The sequence below is a fragment of the Aspergillus welwitschiae genome (assembly GCF_003344945.1).
Source record: "Aspergillus welwitschiae strain CBS 139.54b unplaced genomic scaffold BDQ94scaffold_16, whole genome shotgun sequence".
Taxonomy (NCBI): domain Eukaryota; kingdom Fungi; phylum Ascomycota; class Eurotiomycetes; order Eurotiales; family Aspergillaceae; genus Aspergillus; species Aspergillus welwitschiae.
The window spans coordinates 42,622-69,122 of NW_020798710.1; the positions used below are offsets into that span (position 1 = coordinate 42,622).

A 26,501-nucleotide genomic window follows, 5' to 3' on the forward strand; every position below is an offset into this window, starting at 1 on the left:
GCCGCTGTTCGACCGACGCCAGCTTGTATCGTCCGATGTCGCCATCTCCGTGATTCTGCTCCTCTCGCTCATTCCATGGGGACGGTCACCTTCGCTGATTACGCGCTCTCCGGCAATGGCACCTGGTCCTTTAAGACGCAAGCCCCTGGGGCTTGACGTGCCCCGCCCCGCTACGGTCGTCGAGTCGCCGCCTGGCATTGCGGCCCTCTTCGTCATTCGCTTCGATATCAAGGCCGGGTGAGAAATTTCAAGTCTGTCTTAACGGCAACCCATGCGAATGGTCCTAATTACTGACGGCTCTTTCGGAATGCAGTTACGTGATATCGTGGAAGCGTACTGTTCCCGGGGGTAAGTAGCACACTGCTGCTTCAACAGTCCTCTCCGTGATAGCGTCGCCTAACCCTGCCGGTCACACAGTTGAAGTCGAAGGAGCTGTGGAATACAAGTCACTTCCATCTGGCCTGCACAATGTCTCAGAAGATCTGGTGTATGTTTACTACGGCTTTGTCATGTCATCTATGCTTGCTAATAGCTCGGTCTTGCCAGATACTTCGTCCACGAGCAATACGCTGGCATCAGCGCATTTGTCAATTGGCCCGCTGAGGAAGCGGAGCGAAATGCAAAGATGTTTGCTATCGGGGTTCTAGTCCCATTAAGCTCCGGAAGATTGGGGAAGAGCTGGAGACATGCGCCCAAGCTCAAAGAATTGGCGGCGTAAGTTGAAACCGGTTATGCGCTGTCCTTCGGATCTGGCCGTTGACGCTTTCTCTACCGCTTCCAGGAACTATGCTGAGGACATGTCTAATACGCAACCTTTAACGGAGTACTGGGACAACTATGAAATCCGTGAAACTGATGCCTCCGCCATGCCACCCGATTCCCCCATGGAGTCTCCTCTCAGTCTCCGGCTGCGGGCCCATGGCGATCTAAGAGATGCCGTTCATCGAACCCGCGCTTTCAGTGATGCGATTGTATTGGAAACGCCCAGGCCGGCCCTGACGCCCTTCCACCCAGCTTCCTCGCTTCCTAATTTCTTAGATTCCTTCGGTCCTCTTCTATTTCCTCTGTACAGAGCAGCATTGCTGCGCAAAAGGATCCTTTTCATGGCTGAAGCGCCAGTTCATGAGCCCTGTAGCTACGGTATGATCACTATCCAATCTCTTTCTACCAATACTTACAGTCAGCCAGTGTACGATCTTTCTTTATTGGCCTCCTTACCTAATTCGCTCCTTCCATTGCTACCGCAGAACGGTTTACCCTCTCCGCGACCTCGCCCATTGTTCAACGTCGGCATCCATGATATCCCTCATCTCTCGTCTTTTGTGGGCACTTCGGTCAATGCAGAACATGACGCAGCCTGGATTGCATGCAGCACAGACAGTGTTTTGACCATGAAGCCTGAACTCTTCGATGTCCTCGTCACCTTGCCTCCTGCTCACTCCAAAAACGCCGCGGAGAAGGTATTCCCGACGATTTCCATCTTTCATACGCAACCGCCAAAGGGCAAGACGCCCCAATCCATCGAAGTCAAAGCAACCCAGCGTGACGCACGACGTTATGCTACCCTTCGCAAGGGTCTTCGGCACGTTACCCAAGAAGACGAAGCAGCAGCCACTGAGGCGGACGACGACTCAGACGCAGCCTCGACATACTCCTCCAGCCCCATTGTTGAACCCCTCTCATGGACACGCCTAGCCTACACCTCCTTCATATGGTGGGCATCAGCCGGCGAGAAGCGGGACGGTCTCTCCGAGGAAGAGGAAGAAGAGCACCAAATGGAACAGGACACACGCCTGCTAGCCAGTGTAGAAACCCTTCCCAGTCCACCCTCTGGGTCTCTCGGCCGTCGGAGCATTCAACCGCAGGAATCAACCCAGCCGCCTGAAATCGCCCTAGTCGCGTACTTCCGTCGCCTCACAGCTCAGATCTTCATCACTTTATCCGATGTAGTTGCCCGGCACGATAGCCGCAATTCCCCTGAGGACGATGATGCAGATGACGACGAAGAAATTCCCGAAGAAGACACCATACCTTACGAAGATGATCCAGAAGACGACGAGGGCCCCGGACCTTCCCTCGCCATTGGCCGACAACCCACCCAAGAAGACGATTCCAGGTCTCCATTGCTACAGCAGCAACAGACAGCGACCGGGACCGGGCGCGACGCCAGAACCTCCTACGATGATAGCGACCCAGTAAAGATCACTTCTGAAGACCTGACTGAGATGGGCTTGGATATCTGGAGCACTGCTGACCGTGTGTTTGTCGAGGAATTGGTTCAGCTATGGTGGGGTCGGAAGGCACGTGTGGATAGTGCGAGGATCAGATGTTGCGGCATCTCCATCATATAAATGGTGTATGTGCTGGTTGGGCTGCAATAGTGCGGCGCTTCTTATTTCTCCTTCTTTTCTTCCTTCTCTATTTACACATCGTCTTGTCTGGCACTATGTGTACGCTTGAAAGTATATACGGTGAGGTATAAGCATTTATAGATTCTAATCAATCTGTAGGAATGCTCATGCTAGGCCACATAGTGCTATTTGAAATTCCATTATGGAAATGGGAGATCGCATTGAAAATGTCATGTCAATATCATAAGGTTCTAGTCTTCATCCCAACAGTATCTTGAAATCCACCAGCCACGCATCGTACAAATCAACCTATATACAAAAGAAGAGTGGGATTTTCAAGCAGGAAAAAGAAAAATCAAAAATCACTAGACAAAGGAGAGTAAAGAAAAATCTAAAAGAGAAGGTCAAGGCTGATAAGCAATGCTCATTTGCCGTGTGGTTGGGATAGTTAATAGAATGGACCAAAAGAGCAAAGCATTCGAGTGGGAAAAAATTATCCTCTTGGAACATGTAAGAGGGAAACAAGTAATAGTCGTAGCTTTTTGAAACTGACGTAACAAGAAAGGAGTACAAGAGAGCAGCATTTATGCCTTTCAAAGCAACATCCAAAAAGACAAAAACGCCATTTCGCTAGGAGGACCAGGGTATCAAGAGAGAGTTGAGTCGTTAACCAAGATTATGAATGAGAGATAATTTGAATCGTTGAGTCAAGCGCACTGATCCTGGCTGTTGAGTTTAGCCAGTAAGTGATGAGACGGCCGTTTCAGTAGTGGGACATTTGGATAGGAGCGCTCATATCCCTCCGACTTCTGATGGAACCGTCGCTTGCATCTGGATTCTGGACCCCAGGGTATCGTCGGGCGCTCCGGACAGGAGTGACTCCCATGCCTCCCGAGCGAAGTCCACTTTCACTGGCACTGACAGACCTCTTCATGGTGTTTGCTCTCTCTCTCCGCGCTCTAATTTGAGCCAGTGCTTCTTCCCGGCTGATGGGGGTACCAGGAACGTCGGAAAAGCGATTTGATCCCCCATCATCGCGCAAAGGGACTTTCGTTGGGTCATTGTGCCTCTCAGGGGTGCCGGCTTCATGTCCAATGGGCATCACGGGATCCCATGGCACATCAACAACCGCTGGCAAGGGGTGGCTTTTTGGAGTAGCTTCATTCTCCGTTATTGAGTCAAACGGAGCCTGATGCTGAAGAGACTCATACTTTGGGGCAGGGCTACCAGACATCACACGGGCATCTATTCCATGTCCAACATAGGACGCTGGTGACTGATGATCATTCGCACTAGCCTCGTTGGGCTTTCGGGGAGATCCTCGCACAGGAGAAGGGAAGGTGTGAAAGGTCCCAGTGGCAGGTGAGAATGTTATCAAAGGTTCCTCCGGAGGCTCATCGTCGTCGTCATCAACTTCCTGGACCTCCTCGATCTCTTCAACGATTTCATCGACATCTTCATCAACATCATCTGCGGCCGCCTCACGCTCGGCTTCTTCTTCTCCGGCAGGATCCTCCGTCAGAACTTGTTCCTTGACACTTGTCGGATACCTAACGGGCTCGCCTTTAGGAGTATGAGAAGGGCTTGGCTCCTCCGGTGCAGCAAGGGCGTTTTGATCATTGTCGCGATTTTCTGGGAGTTCCATCTTATCCTTCTTTGTCGTATCCACGCTTTGCAGCTCATGGGTGTGAGGTATGCTTTTTTGCTCTGCCAGGCGGCAAGTGCAACGTTTGAAATGACACTCCAGTCGCAAGAATTCGAGCATTCCCTCAGCGTCGGCTCTGAGTTGACGCTCGCGCCTGAGTGTCTCCTCCAGCTCAGCAATTTGTTCCTCTTGTACATCAAATGTCGTGATCTCCGGGGCCTCCTTTCGAGGAGTTACATCAGACATCCTTTGCCTCTTAGGAGGGGTATCCTTGACGGGTGAAGATTGCGCGACATTGGCTTGAGTCGGGTTGGCTACATCCTCGGCAGAACGTTTGGGTCTCCGAGGGGTAGGTGTCAAGAGGAGATTGAGATCGCCTTCGGTCAGCGACATTCGTTTAATATCGTTCTTCTTCTGCTGCGCTTGCGCTTCGAGCTTCTGCGAGTGGTTGTTGGCCTCGGCGGCCCGTGGCTGTTCTTTAAGGACCTCCATCTCCTCTGTAAGACCAGCAATGGCGTAAGCGCGTTCGAATGCCTCTTGTTTCGCTTGTTCTTTTGCTGCTCGCTCTGCCTGGGCCTCGTCTTTGTGTCCTTTGGCTTCGTTTCTTGCGTGTTTCAGCTCCTCCTGTGTTTTCACCAAAACGGAGCCAGCTCGGAAAGCTTCTTTCCTCGCTTTCCTAATTTCTTTTTCGAAGATTGATCGCTCGTGTGCCTGGCGCTCTTTTGTTGTTTGCAGTTCTTCCAGCAGGGACTCCAGTCTTTCACTTATCCGACGCTCCCGCAACTGGGCTTCAGAAAGCTGAGCGGAGACATTCGCCAATGCAGACTCAGCCTCCTCGCGTCCAAGAATAGCCCGCTGAAGAGCTGCCGTAGATGCTGCCGAAGGCTGTGAAGCTTGCGCGGGGCTGTTTCCTCGCGACAAGTTGTTCAGATACGCGACCTTGGCCTGTACATCGGTGAGTCCCCGGGGAGTCTTCCGCTGAATGTTGAAAATATCCGATGACATTGAGGGTGAGCCAAGTCCAATCTGCTGATTCATCCGGTCTGGTGACATGGGGTTGAGGGCCTTTGTCGGGCTCGACGTCGCGCTCGATGGATTCTCCATCGCGGCAGTATGTGCTGTTGCTGTGGGTGGTTAGTGTAAGAAATGATGCGTTCACTCAAGACTCAAACATGACAGTCGTGTCTCGAGGGGTTGTGAAACTAGTAGGTGCCGAAGGAAGCCCCGTGGAAAATCCACCTGGAGTGGAGGTGAGAGGAGAGTAGTGCTCGGTTGATGATCCCCTAATCGGTGACGCACCCACAACAATCAACCGATCCCGCCGATTCCACGCTTGTTTGTTGCTCGCGCTGCAGTCTCGTGACTGTTGCCCGGGACAACAATGTCTAGCCGTATTTGGAAGGCGGGGTTCACGTGTTACAGACTCTGCCACTAGTCCCGGCTAGGAAATCAGCACATAGGATGGTCCGTGCGTCCACTGCTTGTGATGCCATCAGTTGCCCACGATTGAGAAACTGTGGGTGTTGTGTTCTAGACTTGCAGCCAGTTTGAAGGTCCTGAATTACGCTGGATTAGTTCCAAGATAGTTTGTTACTGCTTCCGGGAGGCTTTGTGGTTTTGACATCCCCTGCATGTGCAGCACCTGTAGGGTACCATCTGCGACAGCTGCATATATTTTTTTGAGTGCAACGCCGATGTGGGACATAGTAATTGTCAACACCAACCATGCATGAAATCATCACGTTACAGCTCGGTCAGAGAGCCAATTACCTGGCCACACATTTTTGGAACCTCCAGGTTAGAAACTCAAATTCCAGGCTGCCTTGCTCATCCAATTTGCATCCCATAGCTGACATTTCTGGCAGGAATCTTACTTCACCTACAACGAGGAAGAGGAATCTCCGGTAGACCATGATGTCCATTTCCGCCCAGGCGTCGGCGCCGATGGGTCGGAAACATACACCCCTAGGACTGTCATATATGATCTCAAAGGCGGCTTTGGCACACTCCGCAAGTACAACGCTTTGTACGAGTTGACTGAAGATGCCACTCCTGGCCAGGGCTTATGGTAGGTTCTCACCTTTTCACCTACCCTCCCTCCTTGTGGCAACCCAAGACGGCCAGTGATACAAGGTTAACGGTGAAAATGTAGGGATGGAAGGGAGGTTCTACAACAGCAAGCGCCTATTCCCCAGAGTGACTATCAGAAGAGCCTCGATGCAGGGCTACCTGCTCCAACGCTCTCTGCAGAAACAGTCAGGTATTGGTCGGACTATAACAGACACTTCTATCACCCTCGCTCTATTGTACAGCTCAATGACTATGAGCTGAATTCCAAAATTATGCCTTTCGAGGATTGGACCATTGGCGAAGAACTATTTAATGAGCTCGACAAAGAGCATGACTTGCTCGATCGTGACGTCAGACCATTCGCAGAAGAATGCGATCAGCTGCGGGCACTGCAAATATTCACCGGCTCTGACGACGCATGGGGCGGCTTTGCTGCAAAGTACATTGATAGGATTAGGGACGAATATGGCAAGAAGTCCGTCTGGGTTTGGGCCATCGAGAACGGAAAGAAGGTCGATCGGGTGAGTATCTCTACGCAATGTTCTAGGTCTATGTGAAGCTTACCCTGGATCGATGACAGCAAACTCAGTTCAAGAGGGACTTGAACAAAGCTCGGTCTGTACACGCCATCTCCACACAGGCGTCGCTGTATGCGCCCATTATCGATCCTCCAAGTAGAATCCCTCAATCTATATATCTCGATGCTCGGTCGGAATGGTACACCTCGGCCCTGGTTAGCGCCGCCATGGAAAGCGTGTCGCTCCCGACACGACTGCGTCCATATCACGACTTTGAGGCGTCCCTGGCCGGTGATGATGGCACCCATAAGATATTCGAGCTGCAAAGTACAATGGTGCAGGATGGTGAAGATGCCACAAAGTCGCATACCAAACCATCAGATGATAGCGATGAAAAGGAACCCGGAAGCTCACCGATCAAAACGGAATTCGACCTGGACTTCACCTACGACGGGCTGGCTTGCAGAAATTCCCACCATGTCTTCAACCAGCTCCAAGTTTCACGGGGACTTGCCGATGGGGGAGATGAGTCGGGCGGAGAGGATCAGGGTATCCTCCGCAGAAAACGACATTTTAATTCAGAACCAATGTTCCAGAGGTCAGATAAACCCGCTTAACTCGTTCTATGTAGTCACATCGTTAACACTACATATAGGTTCCATACGACCCTACCTTTCCCGATTCTGGACAGCTTCCCCCAGAATATGTTCCCAGAACTCAAATCGAAGGAGAAAATCAATATCCTTGCAGCGTTGACTGTCTCTTCGCGAACGGCGGAGAGACTGAAAGTCTATGAGACATTGGCTGGGCGCGTGGCTGGAGTGGATGAGCGGGAAACTTTGGTGAATGGGCTGGGCGAGATCCGTGAGACATACGAGACAGGATGGATGAGCGATTCCGATTTTGATGATGACTAGCCTTATAAAAATAATATACCTCACACTTGCATCGTAATTGTAGCATCATTGCCCATCCCCTGCAGATGGAGATATCTTAGTTGGACCCTGAAGCACCGGAATCCTTTTTAAGCGCGACGATCGGGGCGCCGATCGGCGGGGGCAAACAGAACAAACAGGGAGCCGGTCGGCCAAACGTGGCCTCTGTGCAATCATCGCGTCTTTCATTCATCGCGATCTCATTTCTTGGTCCTACTCTCGCTTACTGCCAGGTGGCCAGTAATTCCAACTGTGATTGTGGCCTAGATGGCTCTGTCGTTCTAAATCTTGCGTACGTGGTCTATTCCTTCCACCATGTGCTTCCCTCCAGCCAGCTAACCGGCTCATAGTTCAACGACAGCTACTTTTACTATTCAGCCCACCTCCAGACCCTGAAATAATCCTAATCGATGTACCAATAGCTATTCTCACCAATCACCCTTTCAGAATATAACCGACAAAAAAGAAGGGTCAACCTTTATACCGGATGGGGAATTATTAAATCTTTTGTACCCAGCAAAAGGTATGCGACAATGTGTGGAGGACGACGTTCACGACGGAAGGATTTACTGACTCTCGCAGCATTAGAAATACACAGACCATGGCTCCCGGCAGCCAGCGACGGCCCTATGCCTCGCTCACCTCCCTCCCCGTACTCTCCCTAATTCTACCATTTCTCCTCTTCGTCCTCAGCTTTCCTGCCCCAGCTGCGGCTGCGGGCTCCGCAGTTCTTGGTATCGATGTCGGCACAGAGTATCTGAAGGCTACGCTCGTCAAACCCGGTATTCCGCTTGAGATTGTCCTCACCAAAGATTCGAAGCGCAAGGAGTCCGCCGCTGTAGCGTTCAAGCCTACCCGCGAGGCCGATGCCTCGTTCCCGGAGAGATTCTACGGTGGCGACGCCTTGGCGCTAGCGGCACGGTATCCCGATGATGTCTATTCGAACCTCAAGACTCTGCTCGGACTTCCTTTCGATGCGGACAATGAGTTGATCAAAAGTTTCCACAGCCGCTATCCCGCCTTGCGTCTGGAAGAAGCTCCCGGGGATCGTGGCACGGTTGGCCTGCGAAGCAACAGACTGGGAGAAGCTGAAAGGAAGGACGCCTTCCTCGTTGAGGAAATCCTGGCCATGCAGCTGAAGCAGATCAAGGCCAATGCTGACACTCTGGCTGGAAAGGGATCGGACATCACGGACGCCGTGATCACTTATCCGTCGTTCTACACCGCGGCGGAGAAGAGGAGTCTGGAATTGGCCGCGGAACTGGCAGGTTTGAATGTCGATGCGTTCATCAGCGATAACCTCGCTGTCGGCTTGAACTACGCAACCAGCCGCACGTTCCCCAGTGTTTCGGATGGCCAGAAGCCCGAGTACCACATCGTCTACGACATGGGCGCCGGTTCTACAACTGCCAGTGTCCTTCGCTTCCAAAGTCGCTCAGTGAAGGATGTGGGGCGGTTCAACAAGACCGTCCAAGAAGTCCAGGTTCTGGGAACCGGCTGGGACAAGACTCTTGGAGGAGATGCCCTGAACGATCTGATTGTTCAGGATATGATCGCCAGCCTGGTTGAGGAAAAGAAGCTCAAGGACCGGGTTTCCCCGGCTGATGTCCAGGCCCACGGAAAGACTATGGCGAGACTCTGGAAGGATGCGGAGAAGGCTCGTCAAGTTCTCAGTGCGAACACTGAGACGGGCGCCTCTTTCGAGAGTCTCTATGAAGAGGACCTCAACTTCAAGTACCGTGTCACCCGCGCCAAGTTCGAGGAACTCGCGGAGCAGCATATTGCACGTGTTGGAAAGCCTCTGGAGCAAGCTTTGGAGGCTGCTGGACTGCAGCTGAGCGATATCGACTCTGTTATCCTTCACGGTGGCGCCATTCGCACACCGTTCGTGCAGAAGGAGCTCGAGCGGGTTTGCGGATCTGCCAACAAGATCCGCACCAGTGTCAATGCGGATGAAGCTGCGGTGTTCGGCGCTGCCTTCAAGGGAGCCGCTCTGAGCCCCAGCTTCCGTGTTAAGGATATTCGAGCAAGCGATGCCTCGAGCTACGCTGTCGTTCTTAAGTGGGATTCCGAGTCTAAGGAGAGAAAGCAGAAGCTTTTCACCCCGACTTCCCAGGTCGGCCCTGAGAAGCAGGTTACTGTGAAGAACTTGGACGACTTTGAGTTCAGTTTCTACCACCAGATCCCTGTCGACGGGAATGTCGTCGAATCGCCAATCTTGGGTGTGAAGACACAGAACCTCACTGCCTCTGTCGCTAAACTGAAGGAGGATTTCGGTTGCACGGCAGCCAACATCACTACTAAGTTCGCCATCCGCCTGAGCCCTGTCGACGGCCTTCCTGAAGTCGCCAGCGGTACCGTCAGCTGCGAGGTGGAGTCTGCCAAGAAGGGAAGCGTTGTCGAAGGCGTCAAGGGATTCTTTGGCCTGGGCAACAAGGATGAACAAGTTCCTCTCGGAGAGGAAGGCGAACCCAGCGAGTCGATCACTCTTGAGCCCGAGGAGCCTCAAGCCGCGACAACTTCCTCGGCAGATGACGCTACCTCTACCACAACCGCCAAGGAGAGCAAGAAGAGCACCCCCGCAACCAAGCTGGAGAGTATCTCAATCAGCTTTACCTCATCTCCGCTGGGAATCCCCGCTCCCACCGAAGCAGAGCTCGCTCGCGTCAAGAGCCGCCTGGCCGCCTTCGACGCCTCCGACCGTGAACGTGCCTTGCGCGAAGAAGCCCTCAACGAACTGGAATCCTTCATCTACCGCAGCCGCGACCTAGTGGACGACGAGGAGTTCGCCAAGGTAGTTAAGCCCGAGCAGCTGACCACGCTGCAAGAGAGAGCCTCCGAAGCCAGCGACTGGCTGTACGGTGACGGCGACGACGCAAAGACTGCCGACTTCCGCGCGAAGCTCAAGTCACTGAGAGAGATTGTCGACCCAGCCCTCAAGAGGAAGAAGGAGAACGCGGAGCGCCCCGCTCGCGTCGAGCTCCTGCAACAAGTCCTGAAGAACGCCAAGTCCGTCATTGACGTGATGGAGCAGCAGATTCAGCAAGACGAGGACCTCTACTCCTCCAGCGTCGCAGCATCCAGCTCTTCCTCCTCCACCACAACCGAGTCCTCGACCTCCTCATCTACTACTACTGGATCCTCTTCTTCCGTCGACCTCGACGAAGACCCCTACGCCACTACCTCCACCTCATCCACCACCAAGACCGCCTCGGCCACCACTACCCCCAAGCCCAGCGGTCCCAAATACTCCATCTTCCAACCCTACGACCTAACCAGCCTCTCCAAGACCTACGAATCCACCAACACCTGGTTCGAAACCCAGCTCGCTCTCCAGGAGCAGCTCACCATGACCGACGACCCGGCCCTCCCTGTCGCTGAGCTCGACACCCGTCTTAAGGAGCTCGAGCGCGTCCTGAATCGCATCTACGATAAGATGGGTGCGGCGGCAGCCAAGTCCGGAAAGGAGCAGAGCAAGAAGAACAACAACAACAACGGCAAATCGTCGAAGAAGGAGAAGGCTAAGGCGCAAGAGGAGCAGAAGATGCCTGCTAAGGAGGAAGAGCAAAAGGAAGATAAGAAGGCTAACCGCAAGGATGAGCTCTAAATCTATTGCAGCCTTGTTATTCTTCTGGTTTATGGGAATTGAGGCAATCGGTTCCTGAAGAAACAAATTAAAAATTTACTAGGAGTTCGGATTGAGCGTTACTACTTTCGTTTTTTTTTGTTGTGATGAGATGAACATATACACAGTGATAAGCCAGTCCCCGTGGAGGATTGTTGGTCGGTGTTATGTAAACTATACTACTATAGATAGAATTGACTTGACTATTTATTTCAGTTTGGATGTTTCTTTGATTTATCATTCATACAGTTCAGAATCAAGTCTGCTGCATGTGTGCTGGCTATTGCATAAGCCTAACTTGCATAGGGAAGTTGAACATGTAGGTAGTCGTCGCGATCGGATATTATGTACAGGGTGCTTGACGACAAACAACGGGAATGTAGAACAAGCAGGGGTCAAGTAAGAATATGCATAGAAAAGACCGACAAGGCAAAGGAACACAATGATGAGAACAGTATGCATGATGTATCAATCCATCCACCATGCTCGTTCTTTAGCACATAGTACCAGCCTATGGCACTGTGTATCCCCAAGGAACGTTGCGCGCAAACAAAACCACAGCAGATGATAGTACAACCACCCAAATCCAGCCCAACCCATCTTAACTCCGGCTAATAAGATACCCCAGAAAAGACAATAGGAAGAAGATGAAAGAAAATCACAGACGAAAGTAACCACACGTTTAAACACCACCCATTTCAATCTCTGAGTTTCGACTCACAGAGCCGTACTCCATATCCACCTCCTCGCGACTACGCAAGAAGGAAGCCTCCTCAAAATCATCGATATCCATACCCATACCCTCGGAGATCGTGGCATGTTTCTGCAGTGCCACGAATCGCCTTCGCTGTTGATTCAGCTTGGGCGCAAGGATCGTCCGGCCCATGAAAGTAGCATTATGAGCAGTAAGATCCAAGCCGGAAGCAGCAACGTCATTCTCATCACCACTATCGTCGATATCAAAGTCCATATCATAGGATCGTTTCTGGCCACCAGCGTTGGATTCCTGACTGCTGGAGGGGAGGGAGAAGGCGTCGCCTTCATCGTCGGTGATAAGGTTCATGGGTGCGGAATGACTGCGCATGCCGCTATAGGGAGCCAGCTCGGAGAAACTGGAGTCGGACTTCGCCAGGCGAGTCTTGTAGCCCTCTGCGACGGACTTGCGAACACGCATGCCGACGGAGAGGAGGGAGGCTTGGACTTTGGTGGGGACAATAGGGGTGGGGGAGCAGGTTGCTGCGGAGTAGTGGTTGTGGGAGAGGTGGTGGGAGCGGTCGGTGGTCACGTTGGCATTGTCTTCTGAGGGAGGAGTAGATGTGGTCGAGAAGAAGCTAGTGATTGGTGGTTGAAAGCGTCTGCGTTTGAAGGCCAGGTCGGCGGCCTTGTTGGTGGTGGGGGACTGGAGGGATGGGGACATGTTGGACTGGATAGCGACAGGCGGGACTTTTGTCTATCCGGGGAGTGGAGAAGTTGCAGTGGCCTAGTCTGTTTGTATGCTCGTGAGGGACCACTTGGGTCTGGAGGACGGCCTCTGATTTGACAGGAGATATACTTTGGAATGTGCGATGTAGTAAGAGAAAATGCAAGGGCTGTGGAGGGGAAGAGGGGAGAGTAGCTCTAATAGCAGAAGAGGAAGAAGAGAGAGAGAAAAGAAAGAGGCTGGGGAGGGAAAGAACCTGAGGCACGGAACGCGACGCGCCACGACGCGCCTGGCACGTGTCACTTCCCAATTTACCCTCTTTGGGACTGACATGAAATTACTCCATATTTCATGCGAAAGGCACATAAGAAGATATAGTAGGCAGTGTCTGGACTACGGAGTATTTCCTAATAGCGTTGCGGGGAGTGCAGAAAGTTACTAGAACATGTCTAAAGAGATCAATCATTGCAGAAGAGCTCTATATACAGAAAGGCACGCTTTTCAGGACATCCAAATGAGATGAACCATGAGGCTCGATGATACAATAGCAACTGGAATATGGAACGAAACAATAGATCTACGATAGGGTATCACCATATATACCTTAACCAATGTTTCCTCTGCGACCTCCCCGCTTGGCCCGATCGTGATGAGCCTTGAGAACGGCGCGGGTTTGCACCAAACTGCGCTTGTTCTTGCTCTTGGCCTTACCCAGGGTCATCAAGAAGTTCTTCTTGCGTGCCTTCTCCTTGTTGGTCGTACTCTTGCCCTGATCCTGCTTGCGCTCCTTGCGCTTGGCCGTTATACTCTTGTGCTCGGCCCGATCAGTCTTGCCTTCCTTGGCATGAGCAATCCGCTCCTCGCGCGTGGCCTTGCCGGCAGAGAGAGCAGCCAGGCCCTCGATCTCTTCGGCCGTCAGTGGATCGTCACGATCACGTTTCTTCGCGCCCGGCACGAGTGAGTTGATGGCGGCTTCGGTACGCAGCTCTTGGAGCTTAGCCAAGTCAGCCGGGGTGAGAATGCGAGTCGTTGCAAGCTTGGAGAACTTGGCCTCAGCAGACTCTTCCTTCTGTTCTTCCGCCTTCTCGGCCTTAGTATCGTCTCCGCTGCTTTCACTGGACTTGGCCTTCTTAGCGGGAGGTCCGTCTTTCTCATCCTCGGAATCGCTGATGTCGATTTCAGCGTCGCTCTGCACATTGATCCAATCGCCCGAGTCATCACTGTCCTCATCATCTTCCACGTTCCAAGATGCCCAGTTGTCCTCCTCGCCTTCCTCCTCATCATCAGAAGCATCAGAAGCCAAGCCCTTCTCAGCCCTCCTCTTCCGGCGCTCCTCCTCCTTCCATTTCTCCAGGAGCTCCAGACCCTCGATGCCACCGGCCTCCTGTTCCGCAAAGCGCTTCTCTTTCCTCTCCCCGGCCTTAAGGCCGATGGAAGCGTCCTTGCCGCGGTCCCGTCTCTTGAGCATCTCAGGGTTGACCTCCCGGAACAGACTGAGCAAACCTCGGCCCGCCATCATGACACCCTTATCCTTACTCTTGCGGTACATAACAAGATCTTGCAACAAGGTCTCATTCATGGCGAGTGGCTGTCGTGCGCAAATCTCTCGGATAGCGTTGAGACCAGCCGAAGCGACCTCAGAGGCTGAGGCTTCCGAGACGAACTCATTGGCGATCTTCTGAACCAAGGGCTCCAGGTCATCCGGGGGTACCAAATCGTGCGATGCTTGCGCCAGCGAAGCCAAGAACGACGTGACGGATGGCTGACGGGGAGTCAGGAATTTCTGGAAGTAAGAGTAGAGATGCATGATATGCAGTTTATGCAATCCGACAAGGCGGGTCACCAGCTGGAGCACCATAAGCTTGTGGTCCAAGTTCAGCTTCGACTTAGTGTTCTGCAAATGCTTCGAGAACAGGGACTCGGCGTATCCCTGAGGGTCGTGGAGAAGATGCAAAGCGGAGAAGTTCAGAGGATGCGGCTGGCTCTTCTTGCGCTCCCTCCTCTTTACGGTCGCCTTGGCCTTCTCAATCGCGCGGGACTTCTTTCTGGTCTTCTTGTTGATGCCAACTTGATGTTTTACTCGCCCCAAGTCAATGGCTTCCTCGTCGCTGCTTTCGTCTTCCATTTCCTCGCGCTCTTTGTCACCGCCCGAGAAGAAGCGAACACCACCAACGATGACTTTCTCGTTCGATGCCAGACTGGCTTCCTTCATGACCTCTACAGCCTTGGCATCGGTCCAGATCTGGCGCTTCCACAGCTCGCGCGTAAGCTTGATAGCCCAAAGACCCTTAGAAGAAGTCCGATCCGACGTCACCAAGTTGAACAGGACCGTCTGCATAGTGCGGTTAAGCTTATGGTTCGTAGTCTTCGCATTGGCCTGTCGAAGATCCATGAGGATCTTTTGGAAGATCAAAGCTCGTAGGGTTTTGCTGGGGGTAGAAATGAGGATAGGGAACAGAGTCTGAAGCAATCTGGAGAAATAAATCTATTAGCAACCAGCCCATGTGCATGTGGCAGTCCATTAGTAAACATACGTCGCTGAATCCAACAGTTCCTTCTTCCTTAGAAGCACCAAGCTACCGACGATCTTTTCGCGCAATTCCGGCTGGAGGATCAGATGGTGCTGCGTCAAAATATCCATGAGTTGCTGAGGGAAATCCTTCGTAATCTCGGGATAGCAGTCGGCCACATGAGCAATGAAATCGATCAATTCTCTAAGAGAGATAAGACCCGTCTCCGTGGTCGACGAAGGCGCGGTCATGAAAATTTCCCGGTGACTCTCATATTGGTAGTGCTGAGCGCGGAAGTCTTCAATATAGGATCTTCACAAGTAAGCGACAATTAGCAAACAACTCTGACATTATCGACCAATCTGATCGCATTATTCGTAGTAAAACATACTTGGGATCTCTCCGAATCTTGTGCTGCAGGTTGGGCCTATGGAAAGCAGTGAGTTAGCGACGGGAGAAATTCGTCTTTTTTTTGGCAGGAGATTCGTAGCCACACAGAGACTGTGGAAGACGACTTACAGATCAGCCTCGACCTTTTCCAAGGCCCCCAACTTTCTTTTCACCATCTTTGCGAATTATAGTGGTGAAAAACTGAGGGGTTGAAGTGGTTGGTTGAGGGAAAGAAAGGCGGGCGACGGTTGCCAGGGCCGATAACAGAGCCCCGAACATTTTTTTTTCGCAGCGACGGGTCTGGCCTATCGATAAGCCGCAGTCAGTTCTTGGGATTGCCAGCACGGGCACCTCTGTACGGGGACTTGATTATTGTGGTCTTTAGAATTATAGGCATTTACAAGATATAGTCTACTGTGAATCTAGAACACTTTCTTTGGGCTTCTTGTCACACTCTTCAAGGTGCTTTTGAGTCTACGTTTGTGTAGTTGATTGCCACATCCGAGGCGGCAGGGGAACCATGGTTGAAACAGGGAAATCTTTTTCGTGTAAAAAAAATAGATAAAGGTATTGACTTCACAAGCCAGAGGTCTTCATGATCGCATCTCAACTACTGTAGAAGAAAGCCGTCCGATTCTCTCATTTTTAGGATCTCGCTCCCTCCCGTGACTGTTTTCAGGTATGTACAGTCGCGCAGATGCATGCAAATCGACTGAATCCTAATAAACCCCCCGTCCACTCCAGTACACGCAAAACCAGGACCAAACGGAGAATACGCCCAAAATTCCCACTTTACCGGTTGGACTTGGCAACACGCTCGAGCTCGTCCTTCTTCTTGATGGCATAGGAGTTGGAGGAACCCTTGGCGGCATTGATGAGCTCTTCAGCCAGGCACTCAGCAATGCTCTTGATGTTACGGAAAGAGGCCTCGCGAGCACCGATGGTCAGGAGGGCAATAGCCTGGTTGACACGGCGGAGAGGAGACACATCGACGGCCTGACGACGGACGGTACCAGCGGAACCGATACGGGTGCTGTCTTCGCGAGGACCGCAGTTGACAATGGCGTCAACGGCGACCTGGAGAGGGTTCTGGTCGGTCATGATGTGGATCTAGAAAAGAATACCCGGTCAGCTTTCTGCGTCTGGTTCTGAGATTTTGCGGACCCTAGCCGTTCTGCGTGCGGAAGGCAATGGGGGCAGAAAATAGGTGACGTACGATCTCGAAGGCGTGGGCAACGATGCGGACAGCCATGAGCTTCTTTCCGTTGTTGCGGCCGTTCATCATGAGGGAGTTGGTCAGGCGCTCGATGATGGGGCACTGAGCCTTGCGGAAACGCTTGGCGGCATAACGGCCAGCGGAGTGAGGAAGGTAGACAGGGGAGCGGATCTGGACGTAGTCGCTATTGAACGCGAAGCCGAGTCAGCATATCTCGTTTCTGTGCCATTTCGCAAAAAAATTTTCCATCGTGATTCCCTTCGCAGATATCCCGAATTGTCGTGCGTTTTCCTCCCTGCATGCCGAGTCCACTGTCTTCCAACAGATAATGGCGTTTTTTTCCACCGGTCGACATAAAACCCATGCTCGTAGAACAATCAAAATCGCGATGGATTGGGAAGCACCTACGTCAAGGAGATGTCCCTGATCTCAACATCCTCGTAGCTCCACTTGTTGAACAGCTTCACGGATCCCATCTCCGCGATAGCCTCCTTGGGCAGGACCTGGAAGGCCGCAGCGGGGTTTTCGACCTCGACTTCGCCGTGTTCAGACATTTTGGTCGACGTATGCACCTGTTGCCGAGGGAGGGATACGTGTAGGTGGCGGACGGTGTCGTTGGTGATCCTTCAACGTCGACGAATACAGTCGGGCGGCTGAAATGTGTCGCTGAGCGCAAGGAAATTCGAGGTGCGCCTCGCTTAGCGGGTGGTGGGTTAGGGCAGGACTGACCGCCAATGGCGCGGGTGGTGTCATGTGATGTTCACATCTGGGTTCCGGCACCCTATCCCGAACTAGGACTAGCGCTGGATGCCCGGTCAATACTGTTCACCAGTGCTCCGCTTCCAACCCGCCATATCATACATGGTTCTAGATGCAAACCTAGATTGCTGTCAGTGCTCTGCTGAATACATACTGAAACTGAGCATAATCTTTTACATCTAAAAAGTAGAGTTTTTTTCGAAAAGCTTTTATGTCAATATTCTTTTCTACACTGTCCTAGTCTGCTCGAATCGTCCCTGTTGACGAAGGATATCTTGGACCCTGAATCAGCTGTTTATCTAGTAGTTTGCGTCTCTGGCCATATCTGCAAGAGCTATATTGATACTTCTCTTCCCGCTACCTATTCTGAGGCGTTGTTACTTCCACTATAAAAAACGCTACATCATATATAACCGGCTCTAGGAGTTCAATAAATGCTTGAGGACTAATCTCTATATTCAGGCAATATACCCATAAGGGAACCCAAATGTGCCATAAGTTTGGGAGTAGTATACCACGTGTTCTCCATATATACAGTCGCTTTATATCCCTTGGTGATAGATATTAGCTGGCCACATCTGAACTATATTCCCAGCGCGTGATGGAAAAGCAAGGAAGGCACACAAGATGCCCGTCACGCCTCTTGATATCAAGACATGTCCTGGTCGTAATCTTAGAACATCGTGCTCCTCTATACGTATAAACGCTACATGCAGTGACATACCATAACTCATATAAAAGCTCAAGAGCCTGAGAAAACGTAGATTATCGAATTAAACCCGTTACAAACCAGGGATCTACTATTAGTGCGGCAACCAATTTCGGATCAAATGCTGTTATATACTGTATATAAACGAGCTTATGAGCTAATGACTAGAAATTGACTGAACATACTAGTAATCCATCAAAGTAATCTGCCCAAATCTTGACTCGGTGTTAGGTAGAGCATAATGTTTCCTGTGGGTGTGGTTTCTGGAAACCCGTGTCCTGCTTTCAGCAGCTCGAATCAACAGATAATGGCTTTCGGGATAAGATACAACACATATTAACTACAAGTTTGTCTACAAGTTTGAAGCTAAAACGGTGATAAATGCACTATTCCCGGCTAATGTTGGCATGATAATGCTCAAAGCAATCATTGGGTCGAATGACCTCTGGGCGCTTCGATCAACATGAACAATATTAATAATGGCCAATTATCCGCCATTAGCGACTTTATTCCAACAAGGACAATGGGCCAATTCTTGTATAGGTGGAAGACTTAGCTCAAGAGCATTCTGTGGAAGGAAAAGCTACATGAATCTGATTGACCTTCATACCAGGCTAGCTTCGCACAAGATACACCACTCTCACTCGCATGACTTTGAAGACTATAGTCAGGTAGGTGTGGAAAGAGGGTTTGATCTGTTGTCTAGGCGTCACCATAGTGAGAGAATGCATCTCATGACCAAGCTGTACAGGCCTCTGACACAAGCAATCACTCCGAATAATGTTCCACATTGTCATAACCCACGCGCGAGAAACTCGAGAACGCAGCAAGAAGTGCGAGTACAGAGACCTTTTAAAGAGCTGCCATTAGCATAAAGTGTGGCACATTCGCATAGCTTAGCTCCCGGTACTGTTTCTAGCCACTCGCCTCCTTATACTCGTTTATAAGCACGTCTCCGATCTGCTACAATGTGAGGTGAACTTTCACATGTTCAGTTGGGTAAAAGCCGTAAGTACCCCTGACAGATGGATCAGACATATCACTTGGCCTTAAGAAAAAGGCAAGTGAACAACGTTGTCTTGGATGATCGTACTCCTTTCCGCGCTACATTGATGTTGAGAGAACCTTGGCGCCGGGACCAACAGTAGTAGACGACCCCACCACGGACTGACAAGCCAATAGTACAGCGGAGACCCTCTTTTGGTTTCGGAGTCTTCAATACCGAGGATGGAGATAGCGTCGTCGGTCGAACGTTCGAAGGTGGTTAGCACGCGCAGTGGATATAAGAAATCATGATGATGGCTTCATCTACCCATGTGTCCTTATGGCGCCGTCATAGTTTAGATTTTCATTTGAAGAAGCTAAGTAATTTTTAGCACGATGTCCACAACCGCTGTTGTACCAGAGTTGCCGCTAAAGCGGCGACAGCTGGAGCGTTATTAGCGGGCTTGCGGAGGAATTTGAATAAAAATAGGCACACTGGCTTGTGCTACCGAGGGCGTCAGATATCAGGCACAGACGGGATAATCGAGGTAGCACACAGGGGCGTAGAGTGACCTATTCCCCGGTAAGATTTGATGAATGATGTGTAGAGATGAGGAGCAACCCTGTCATTTCAGGTCCAAGTACCGAAAGGAGGGTTAAGACTGTCGACATCCACCTGTTCGTGGTGGCAGCGGACGATCCTCGTGCCCTCCGGATGCCGAGATTGTTTGCTCTTCTCCTCCTGACGCGTGGCGGTGCACGCTCATCTGGGTATATGATTGGCTGCACATTCTGCGTGCCCGGCCCGCCTCACCGGCCCTAGCCGCGGCGGCAGGTGACGTTGTGGCTCATCAGGCGCGGAGAAGCGACAGGACAAACTCCCGGATTCCCCATCCATCTACTGGGACATCGCAAGGGGCTGCTCGACTCTCCGAAGTCTCTCGTTTCCCCCTCAGCGTCTTCCGGACCCCTCCCTCTTTTCTCCCCCTCCCAAGGGACCCTGCAATGAGGGTGCCGTTAACCCTTGCCGTTCAGCATCACCGAGCCTTCGAATGAAAGCCCCTCGATTTGTCTACCCTCAACACTTCTGTAATCATGGCGGACGATAATCCCGAGCTTCACGCCGCTCTGCGCGACCTTGATAAAGAATTGGAGGTATGAAGGAGATCCTAGCACCCTATAATTATACCCGGAAATTTGCGGATTTGTGGACAGATCCAACTGACCTTTTGCTGCTTACCAGGAAGGTGATATTACGGAGAAGGGGTAAGCACCCTCATCTATATCTGTATTCGGACAAACGGTGGATATGAGTGTGAAACTTTAGCGCTAGCAAATGGTCTACCTGATCGCCCGTCTGGGCGGCTGGAACGATATACCGACGGTTGGGACTGACTCGAATTCAAGGTACCAGAAGCGGCGCACCGTTCTCCTGTCGCAGTTCTTTGGCCCTAATATGAAGCTGGATTTCGGCGCACCAACGTCCAGGGATGGATCTTCATCTCTTACAAGCTCGACCCATCCTCCACAAGCCATCCTCAATGTCCGACCCCCAACGGCGGAGTCCACAACCCTGGGCGACTCCTCGCAGTCCTTTGCCAACGGGCGTGATAGTTACAACAACGGAAGCTTCGGATATGAGCGCAGGGTTAGTGGGGATACACAGGGCTCATACGACAGAGAGAGCATGCTGCTGCCCGCTGACCGAGCCCCTTCGGCAGCCTCCTACGATTCACTTTTTCTGCCGAAGAATAAACCTGCACCTCCCATGCAAGAGAGCTCACGAACAGCCACACTTCTGAGCCAAAACTATGCGTTTAACCCCGGTTATCACCACGATGGCTACGAGGAGCCTATCGGAGCCTATGATATGCCGCCAGGTGGGGTCACGCGACAGTCGACAATGCTCGACTCACAGCAGGGGTTTTTCTCTGATTTTGCCGGCCAGCAGCAAGATGATTATAGGGATAGCTATGGTGGTGGCTTTCACCGCTACTCCCAGTCGGATACGTTCTCCCCTACGGCGAATATGGCACCGCCGTTGATCCCCGCTTCTGAACTCGCTCATGGGCCGGCACTTGCTCACCTTCAACCGCTGGAGCCTCGTGACATTCCATTTGCCGTACAGGATCCCCATGACAAGAATACGCCAATGTCGAACTTCGACAACATTCCCGCCGTTCTGCGGCATCGAGCGCGGATACACGGAAAGCAGCCTGCATACTGGGTATTGGATCAAAAGGGCAAAGAAATTGCTTCCATCACATGGGAGAAATTAGCCAGTCGCGCAGAAAAGGTGGCACAAGTCATTCGTGATAAAAGCAACCTCTATCGTGGTGATCGCGTGGCGTTGATTTACCGGGACTCTGAGGTTATTGAATTTGCCGTCGCACTAATGGGCTGTTTCATTGCCGGTGTGGTTGCTGTTCCCATCAACAGTCTTGAGGACTACCAGAGTCTTAATCTGGTCCTTACCTCAACCCAAGCACATCTGGCATTAACGACAGAGAACAACCTCAAGAGTTTCCAGAGAGACATCACGGCCCAGAAGTTAAACTGGCCACGGGGAGTAGAGTGGTGGAAGACCAATGAATTTGGCAGCTATCACCCAAAGAAGAAGGACGATACACCACCCCTTGTGGTCCCAGATCTGGCATATATTGAATTCGCCAGGGCGCCAACCGGCGACCTTCGCGGTGTCGTCATGAGCCACCGGACAATCATGCATCAAATGGCTTGCCTCAGCGCAATTGTTTCGACTGTACCTGTGTCCTCGAGTATGGCTAGGCCGCGTGGTGAAACAATCATCAGCTACCTCGACCCTCGACAAGGCATTGGTATGATTATAGGGGTCTTGATGACCGTATATGGTGGTCATACGACTGTCTGGCTAGAGGACCGTGCAGTCGAGACGCCGGGTCTCTACGCCCACCTGATCACGAAGTATAGGGCAACCATCATGGCCGCAGACTATCCGGGGCTGAAGATCGCTGCTTATAACTACCAGCAAGATCCGATGGCGACACGGCATTACAAGAAAAACTCAGAGCCAAACTTCGGAACCGTGAAGCTCTGCCTTATAGATACTCTCACCGTTGACCCCGAGTTCCATGAAATTCTCGCAGATCGGTGGTTAAGACCCATGAGAAACCCGAGGGCCAGAGAAATCGTTGCGCCAATGCTGTGTCTTCCCGAGCACGGCGGCATGGTAATCAGTATGCGAGACTGGCTCGGTGGCGAAGAGCGCATGGGCTGTCCCTTGACGCATGAGATGGACCCAGCCGAGCGCGAAGATAGCAAGAAAGAGGAGAAAAGGTCTGGAAAAGCCGATAACAACAGCGGTTTTGGCAGTAGCTTACTGGGCGGAGGAGGTGCTCCTACGCCAGCCCCGCAAGAACAAGGAAAGACTGAGCTTGGTGAGGTCCTTCTGGACAAAGAGGCCCTCAAGAGCAACGAGATTGTGGTCTTGGCAATGGGTGAAGAGGCTAGGAAGTTTGCCGGGACCATGCCCAACGCCGTGCGTGTTGGCTCCTTCGGCTATCCAATTCCTGATGCCACACTGGCTGTCGTCGACCCTGAGACCAACCTGCTGTGCACCTCGAACGTGATCGGCGAGATTTGGGTAGACTCTCCCTCTCTGTCTGGCGGCTTTTGGGCATTGCCGAAACACACAGAAGCCATCTTCCATGCACGTCCTTACAAATTCGAAGAAGGGAACCCGACCCCGATCCTGGTAGAGCCGGAATTCCTTCGCACAGGCCTCCTTGGCTGTGTCATCGAGGGCAAAATTTTCGTGCTAGGTCTCTATGAGGACCGGTTGCGCCAGAAGGTCGAGTGGGTAGAACACGGGCAAGAAATCGTCGAACATCGTTATTTCTTTGTCCAACACATGATCGTCAGTATTTTGAAGAACATTCCCAAGATCCATGACTGTACAGCTTTCGATGTCTTTGTCAACGAAGAACACCTTCCCATTGTTGTGTTGGAGTCATATGCGGCATCAACTGCACCAACGACGTCAGGCGGTCCTCCACGGCAGCTGGACTCTGTTCTTCTTGAGTCTCTTGCCGAGCGATGCATGGAAGTGCTTTATCAGGAGCACCACTTGCGGGTTTATTGCGTGCTACTCACGGCTCCTAACACCCTTCCTCGTGTTACGAAGAATGGGAGACAGGAGATTGGTAACATGCTGTGCCGCAAGGAGTTTGATTCTGGAACTCTGCCGTGCGTGCACGTCAAGTTCGGTGTTGAACGATCCGTTCTCAACTTGCCAGTTGGGGTTGACCCAGTTGGTGGTATATGGTCTCCGCTGGCCTTGATGTCAAGGCAAGAACTGCTTGCCTTGCAGGATAAGCAATATTCAGGCGTTGACTACCGTGACGTAGTAATGGATGATCGCACATCCACGCCCCTTAACAACTTCAACACCATTGTGGACCTTCTTCAATGGCGTGTCTCTCGGCAAGCTGAAGAATTGGCTTATTGTTCCATCGACGGTCGCGGAAAGGAAGGCAAGGGCATCACTTGGAAGAAGTTTGACCTGAAAGTTGCTGCCGTAGCAATGTATTTGAAGAATAAGGTGAAGGTCCGAGCTGGAGACCACTTGGTTTTAATGTACACTCATTCGGAGGAATACGTTTACGCTGTACATGCGTGCTTCTGTTTGGGTGTCGTTGCCATTCCCCTCGCCCCCATTGATCAGAACCGTCTCTCCGAAGATGCTCCGGCGTTCCTTCACGTTATTAATGATTTTCATGTCAAGGCCATCATTGTCAACAGTGATGTTGATCATGTGCTAAGGCAGAAGCTCGTCTCGCAGCACATCAAGCAGTCTGCGCAAGTACTCCGAATAGGAGTTCCCGCTATATACAACACCACAAAACCTACTAAGCAGTCGCATGGCTGCCGGGACCTTGGTTTTACGGTCAAGAGTACCTGGCTGAGTTCGAACCAGGCAGCTATGGTGTGGACCTACTGGACACCGGACCAGAGGAGAATCTCTGTTCATATCGGTCACGATACGATTATGGGCATGTGCAAGGTGCAGAAAGAGACCTGCCAGATGACTAGCTCAAGGCCGGTGCTTGGTAGCGTGCGGAGTACCTTGGGCCTGGGATTCCTTCACACCTGCCTAATGGGTATTTATGTTGGTAAGTAGGAGAGCTAATCCGTGGGCTACGATGTTTGCAGAGTTAACACAGGCTCTAGGAGCGCCAACCTACCTTGTCTCACCTGTCGACTTTGCGCAGAACCCCATGACGCTCTTCGTTACCCTTTCACGCTATAAGATCAAGGACACGTACGCTACTAGCCAAATGCTGGACTATGCAATGAGTGCCATGGCTGGCAAGGGCTTCCAGATGCAAGAGCTGAAGAACTTGATGATATCAGCCGAGGGCCGTCCGAGAGTCGATATCTGTACGTCTCCCACTTACATCGCTCGTCAGACGTCGTAGTGCTAACGTGATTGCAGACCAGAAAGTGCGCCTTCACTTTGCTTCTGCCAGCTTGGACCGTACTGCTATCAATATCGTGTATTCCCACGTCCTCAACCCCATGGTTGTCACCAGATCCTACATGTGCATCGAGCCTGTTGAGCTATGGCTCGACATTAGAGCTTTGCGCCGTGGACTGATCTGCCCCGTGGATCCAGACACTGATCCCACTGCTCTTGTCATCCAAGACTCGGGTATGGTTCCGGTGAATACGCAAATCGCTATCGTGAACCCCGAAACATGTACGCTGTCCCACGTCGGTGAGTATGGTGAGATTTGGATCCAGTCGGACGCTTGCGCCAAGTCGTTCTACGGCTCCAAACAGGATTTCGATATGGAGCGTTTCAACGGTCGGGTTGTGGATGGCGATCCTAATGTCGCGTACGTGCGTACTGGTGATCTTGGCTTCCTTCACACAGTTACGAGACCCATCGGCCCTGGTGGCCAGCCTGTCGAGATGCAAGTGCTATTTGTTCTTGGAGGAATTGGTGAAACCTTCGAAGTTAATGGTCTGAACCACTTCCCGATGGACATCGAATACTCTGTGGAGCGATGCCACCGCAATATCGTTTCTGGCGGATGGTAAGTTGAGACCGTTCTCGACTTTCACGGGCTTGTTACTAATCCGTCTATCTAGTGCTGTCTTCCAAGCTGGAGGCTTGATCGTGGTCGTTGTCGAGGTTACGAGAAAGGCTTATCTAGCGTCTCTGGTCCCCGTGATTGTCGATGCCATCCTCAACGAGCACCAGGTTATTGCTGATATCGTGGCATTTGTTTCACACGGAGACTTCCCTCGGTCCCGTCTCGGTGAGAAGCAACGTGGTAAGGTGTTGGCGTCATGGGTTACTCGGAAGCTGCGGACCATTGCTCAGTTTAGCATCCGTGACGTGGAAGGCCCTGAGCACCCATTTGCAGAAGCTCCTCAGCATCGTGTTAGCCGCAGCTCGAAACCCGGAAGCACCATGGGTAACAGCACTCGGCGATCCACCGTCGTGCCCGATGTTGATCTCATGCCTCGCTCCCCGGCTCCAGTTCTGGTCGAGCATTCTGAAGCGACAATGGGTTCCTATCCCCCTATCCCAGAGCCAAGCATCCACAGCCCTACTGGCACCCTGCCCGAAGGGGGTGTGCCTTCCGTCCCGCACATCGCAGAGCCAATTCGGCCGACCAGCGCCTCAACGAACGGGGCTCCCGCTGTGCCACGGAAAGAACTTCCCACAACCATCAGCAATCCCGACTTTGGCTTCGACTTTGGTGACTTTGCCAACTCCGCTACAGCAGGATCACTGACCGAGCCTGTTGGCCACGGTCCTATGTACGAAAGCCTCCCCTACCGAACCAATGTCCCAGCCCACGATGCGCCGCAGCGCGCCCCAAGCAATGGGAGCTACCCTGTTCGATCTGACTCTTACAACCGCACGCCTCTCGCAGACTCAATGGAGGGTAGTACCGGCGACTGGCCCCAAGAAGCTCTCATGTACCAGGCCAATCTGGGATACGATGATGCCCACGGCCCCCACCGCAACCAAGTTTAGTACATACATACATACATGATGAGCAGCAGCAGCATCAACAAAAGCACACGTCATCTAACAGCTCCCTGATGCCTAACAAGCAAGGGTGAAGTAAGATTCGCATTTCAATTTCTTTACCATCTTCTTTATTTCCCTGTTATCTGCTTGTCTTCTTTTTTGCATAGCCCCGATAAAAAAAATCACGGCTACACGTTTGCATGAACCCCCACACCCCCCACCCTCCTCCCCTTTATACACAGTCCCTACCTTTCTGTTTTCTCCTGTGGCCCATGCATGTCATCCCAATTCTATAAAAGGTAGAAAATGGCTTTATACCTGCCTACTTGTCACCCCCCCCCC

At 51.9% G+C, this 26,501-nt stretch overlaps 8 protein-coding genes across 8 annotated transcripts; 4 read left to right on the forward strand and 4 right to left on the reverse strand.

The window, feature by feature from the left end:
* Window positions 1-13: 13 nt before the first annotated feature.
* Window positions 14-2,506, forward strand: BDQ94DRAFT_33132 (uncharacterized protein). Its single transcript, XM_026775507.1, has 6 exons — window positions 14-237; window positions 314-348; window positions 418-487; window positions 547-714; window positions 782-1,140; window positions 1,189-2,506. Exons 1-6 carry the CDS (start codon window positions 116-118, stop codon window positions 2,349-2,351), a joined length of 1,917 nt encoding a protein of 638 aa, XP_026626173.1. The 5' UTR covers window positions 14-115; the 3' UTR covers window positions 2,352-2,506.
* Window positions 2,507-2,987: 481 nt separating this feature from the next.
* Window positions 2,988-5,241, reverse strand: BDQ94DRAFT_33145 (uncharacterized protein). Its single transcript, XM_026775508.1, has one exon. The coding sequence runs from the start codon at window positions 5,098-5,100 to the stop codon at window positions 3,115-3,117; it is 1,986 nt and encodes a 661-aa protein (XP_026626174.1). The 5' UTR covers window positions 5,101-5,241; the 3' UTR covers window positions 2,988-3,114.
* A 277-nt stretch (window positions 5,242-5,518) lies between these two features.
* Window positions 5,519-7,557, forward strand: BDQ94DRAFT_143686 (misato family protein). Its single transcript, XM_026766296.1, has 5 exons — window positions 5,519-5,793; window positions 5,862-6,064; window positions 6,149-6,587; window positions 6,647-7,182; window positions 7,240-7,557. Exons 1-5 carry the CDS (start codon window positions 5,722-5,724, stop codon window positions 7,499-7,501), a joined length of 1,512 nt encoding a protein of 503 aa, XP_026626175.1. The 5' UTR covers window positions 5,519-5,721; the 3' UTR covers window positions 7,502-7,557.
* A 563-nt stretch (window positions 7,558-8,120) lies between these two features.
* On the forward strand, window positions 8,121-11,348 carry BDQ94DRAFT_178713 (Hsp70 family protein; the record flags this gene model as incomplete). The annotated part of the gene is made up of 1 exon (XM_026773181.1): window positions 8,121-11,348. One exon carries the CDS (start codon window positions 8,121-8,123, stop codon window positions 11,124-11,126), a length of 3,006 nt encoding a protein of 1,001 aa, XP_026626176.1. The 3' UTR covers window positions 11,127-11,348.
* Window positions 11,349-11,826: 478 nt separating this feature from the next.
* BDQ94DRAFT_170329 (uncharacterized protein) lies at window positions 11,827-12,561 on the reverse strand (the record flags this gene model as incomplete). Its single annotated transcript, XM_026771468.1, has 1 exon — window positions 11,827-12,561. The coding sequence occupies one exon, from the start codon at window positions 12,559-12,561 to the stop codon at window positions 11,827-11,829; it is 735 nt and encodes a 244-aa protein (XP_026626177.1).
* A 362-nt stretch (window positions 12,562-12,923) lies between these two features.
* On the reverse strand, window positions 12,924-15,676 carry BDQ94DRAFT_143692 (SDA1 family protein). The gene is made up of 4 exons (XM_026766297.1): window positions 15,594-15,676; window positions 15,466-15,501; window positions 15,099-15,386; window positions 12,924-15,035 (listed from the first exon to the last, which is right to left on the reverse strand). The coding sequence occupies exons 1-4, from the start codon at window positions 15,638-15,640 to the stop codon at window positions 13,169-13,171; spliced, it is 2,238 nt and encodes a 745-aa protein (XP_026626178.1). The 5' UTR covers window positions 15,641-15,676; the 3' UTR covers window positions 12,924-13,168.
* Window positions 15,677-15,988: 312 nt separating this feature from the next.
* On the reverse strand, window positions 15,989-17,334 carry BDQ94DRAFT_143693 (40S ribosomal protein uS7). The gene is made up of 3 exons (XM_026766298.1): window positions 17,089-17,334; window positions 16,681-16,864; window positions 15,989-16,574 (listed from the first exon to the last, which is right to left on the reverse strand). Exons 1-3 carry the CDS (start codon window positions 17,232-17,234, stop codon window positions 16,257-16,259), a joined length of 648 nt encoding a protein of 215 aa, XP_026626179.1. The 5' UTR covers window positions 17,235-17,334; the 3' UTR covers window positions 15,989-16,256.
* Window positions 17,335-20,227: 2,893 nt separating this feature from the next.
* Window positions 20,228-26,162, forward strand: BDQ94DRAFT_170332 (putative AMP binding domain protein; the record flags this gene model as incomplete). Its single annotated transcript, XM_026771469.1, has 6 exons — window positions 20,228-20,287; window positions 20,376-20,398; window positions 20,540-24,282; window positions 24,341-24,550; window positions 24,606-25,209; window positions 25,265-26,162. The coding sequence occupies 6 exons, from the start codon at window positions 20,228-20,230 to the stop codon at window positions 26,160-26,162; spliced, it is 5,538 nt and encodes a 1,845-aa protein (XP_026626180.1).
* Between the last annotated feature and the right edge of the window lie 339 nt (window positions 26,163-26,501).

What these genes read in the sequence shown, in the direction of transcription:
- BDQ94DRAFT_33132 (XM_026775507.1), top strand. Translation starts at nt 116, where the DNA reads ATGGCACCTGGTCCTTTAAGACGCAAGCCCCTGGGGCTTGACGTGCCC. An exon ending in CGCTTCGATATCAAGGCCGG is followed by an intron (nt 238 to 313) that starts GTGAGAAATTTC and finishes TTCGGAATGCAG; the next exon opens with TTACGTGATATCGTGGAAGC. An exon ending in AAGCTCAAAGAATTGGCGGC is followed by an intron (nt 715 to 781) that starts GTAAGTTGAAAC and finishes TACCGCTTCCAG; the next exon opens with GAACTATGCTGAGGACATGT.
- BDQ94DRAFT_33145 (XM_026775508.1), bottom strand. Translation starts at nt 5,100, where the DNA reads ATGGAGAATCCATCGAGCGCGACGTCGAGCCCGACAAAGGCCCTCAAC.
- BDQ94DRAFT_143686 (XM_026766296.1), top strand. Translation starts at nt 5,722, where the DNA reads ATGCATGAAATCATCACGTTACAGCTCGGTCAGAGAGCCAATTACCTG. An exon ending in CACATTTTTGGAACCTCCAG is followed by an intron (nt 5,794 to 5,861) that starts GTTAGAAACTCA and finishes CATTTCTGGCAG; the next exon opens with GAATCTTACTTCACCTACAA. An exon ending in ACTCCTGGCCAGGGCTTATG is followed by an intron (nt 6,065 to 6,148) that starts GTAGGTTCTCAC and finishes GTGAAAATGTAG; the next exon opens with GGATGGAAGGGAGGTTCTAC.
- BDQ94DRAFT_143692 (XM_026766297.1), bottom strand. Translation starts at nt 15,640, where the DNA reads ATGGTGAAAAGAAAGTTGGGGGCCTTGGAAAAGGTCGAGGCTGATCT. An exon ending in AAGATTCGGAGAGATCCCAA is followed by an intron (nt 15,387 to 15,465) that starts GTATGTTTTACT and finishes TTACTTGTGAAG; the next exon opens with ATCCTATATTGAAGACTTCC. An exon ending in GAACTGTTGGATTCAGCGAC is followed by an intron (nt 15,036 to 15,098) that starts GTATGTTTACTA and finishes TTATTTCTCCAG; the next exon opens with ATTGCTTCAGACTCTGTTCC.
- BDQ94DRAFT_143693 (XM_026766298.1), bottom strand. Translation starts at nt 17,234, where the DNA reads ATGTCTGAACACGGCGAAGTCGAGGTCGAAAACCCCGCTGCGGCCTTC. An exon ending in ATCAGGGACATCTCCTTGAC is followed by an intron (nt 16,865 to 17,088) that starts GTAGGTGCTTCC and finishes CGCGTTCAATAG; the next exon opens with CGACTACGTCCAGATCCGCT. An exon ending in TTGCCCACGCCTTCGAGATC is followed by an intron (nt 16,575 to 16,680) that starts GTACGTCACCTA and finishes ATTCTTTTCTAG; the next exon opens with ATCCACATCATGACCGACCA.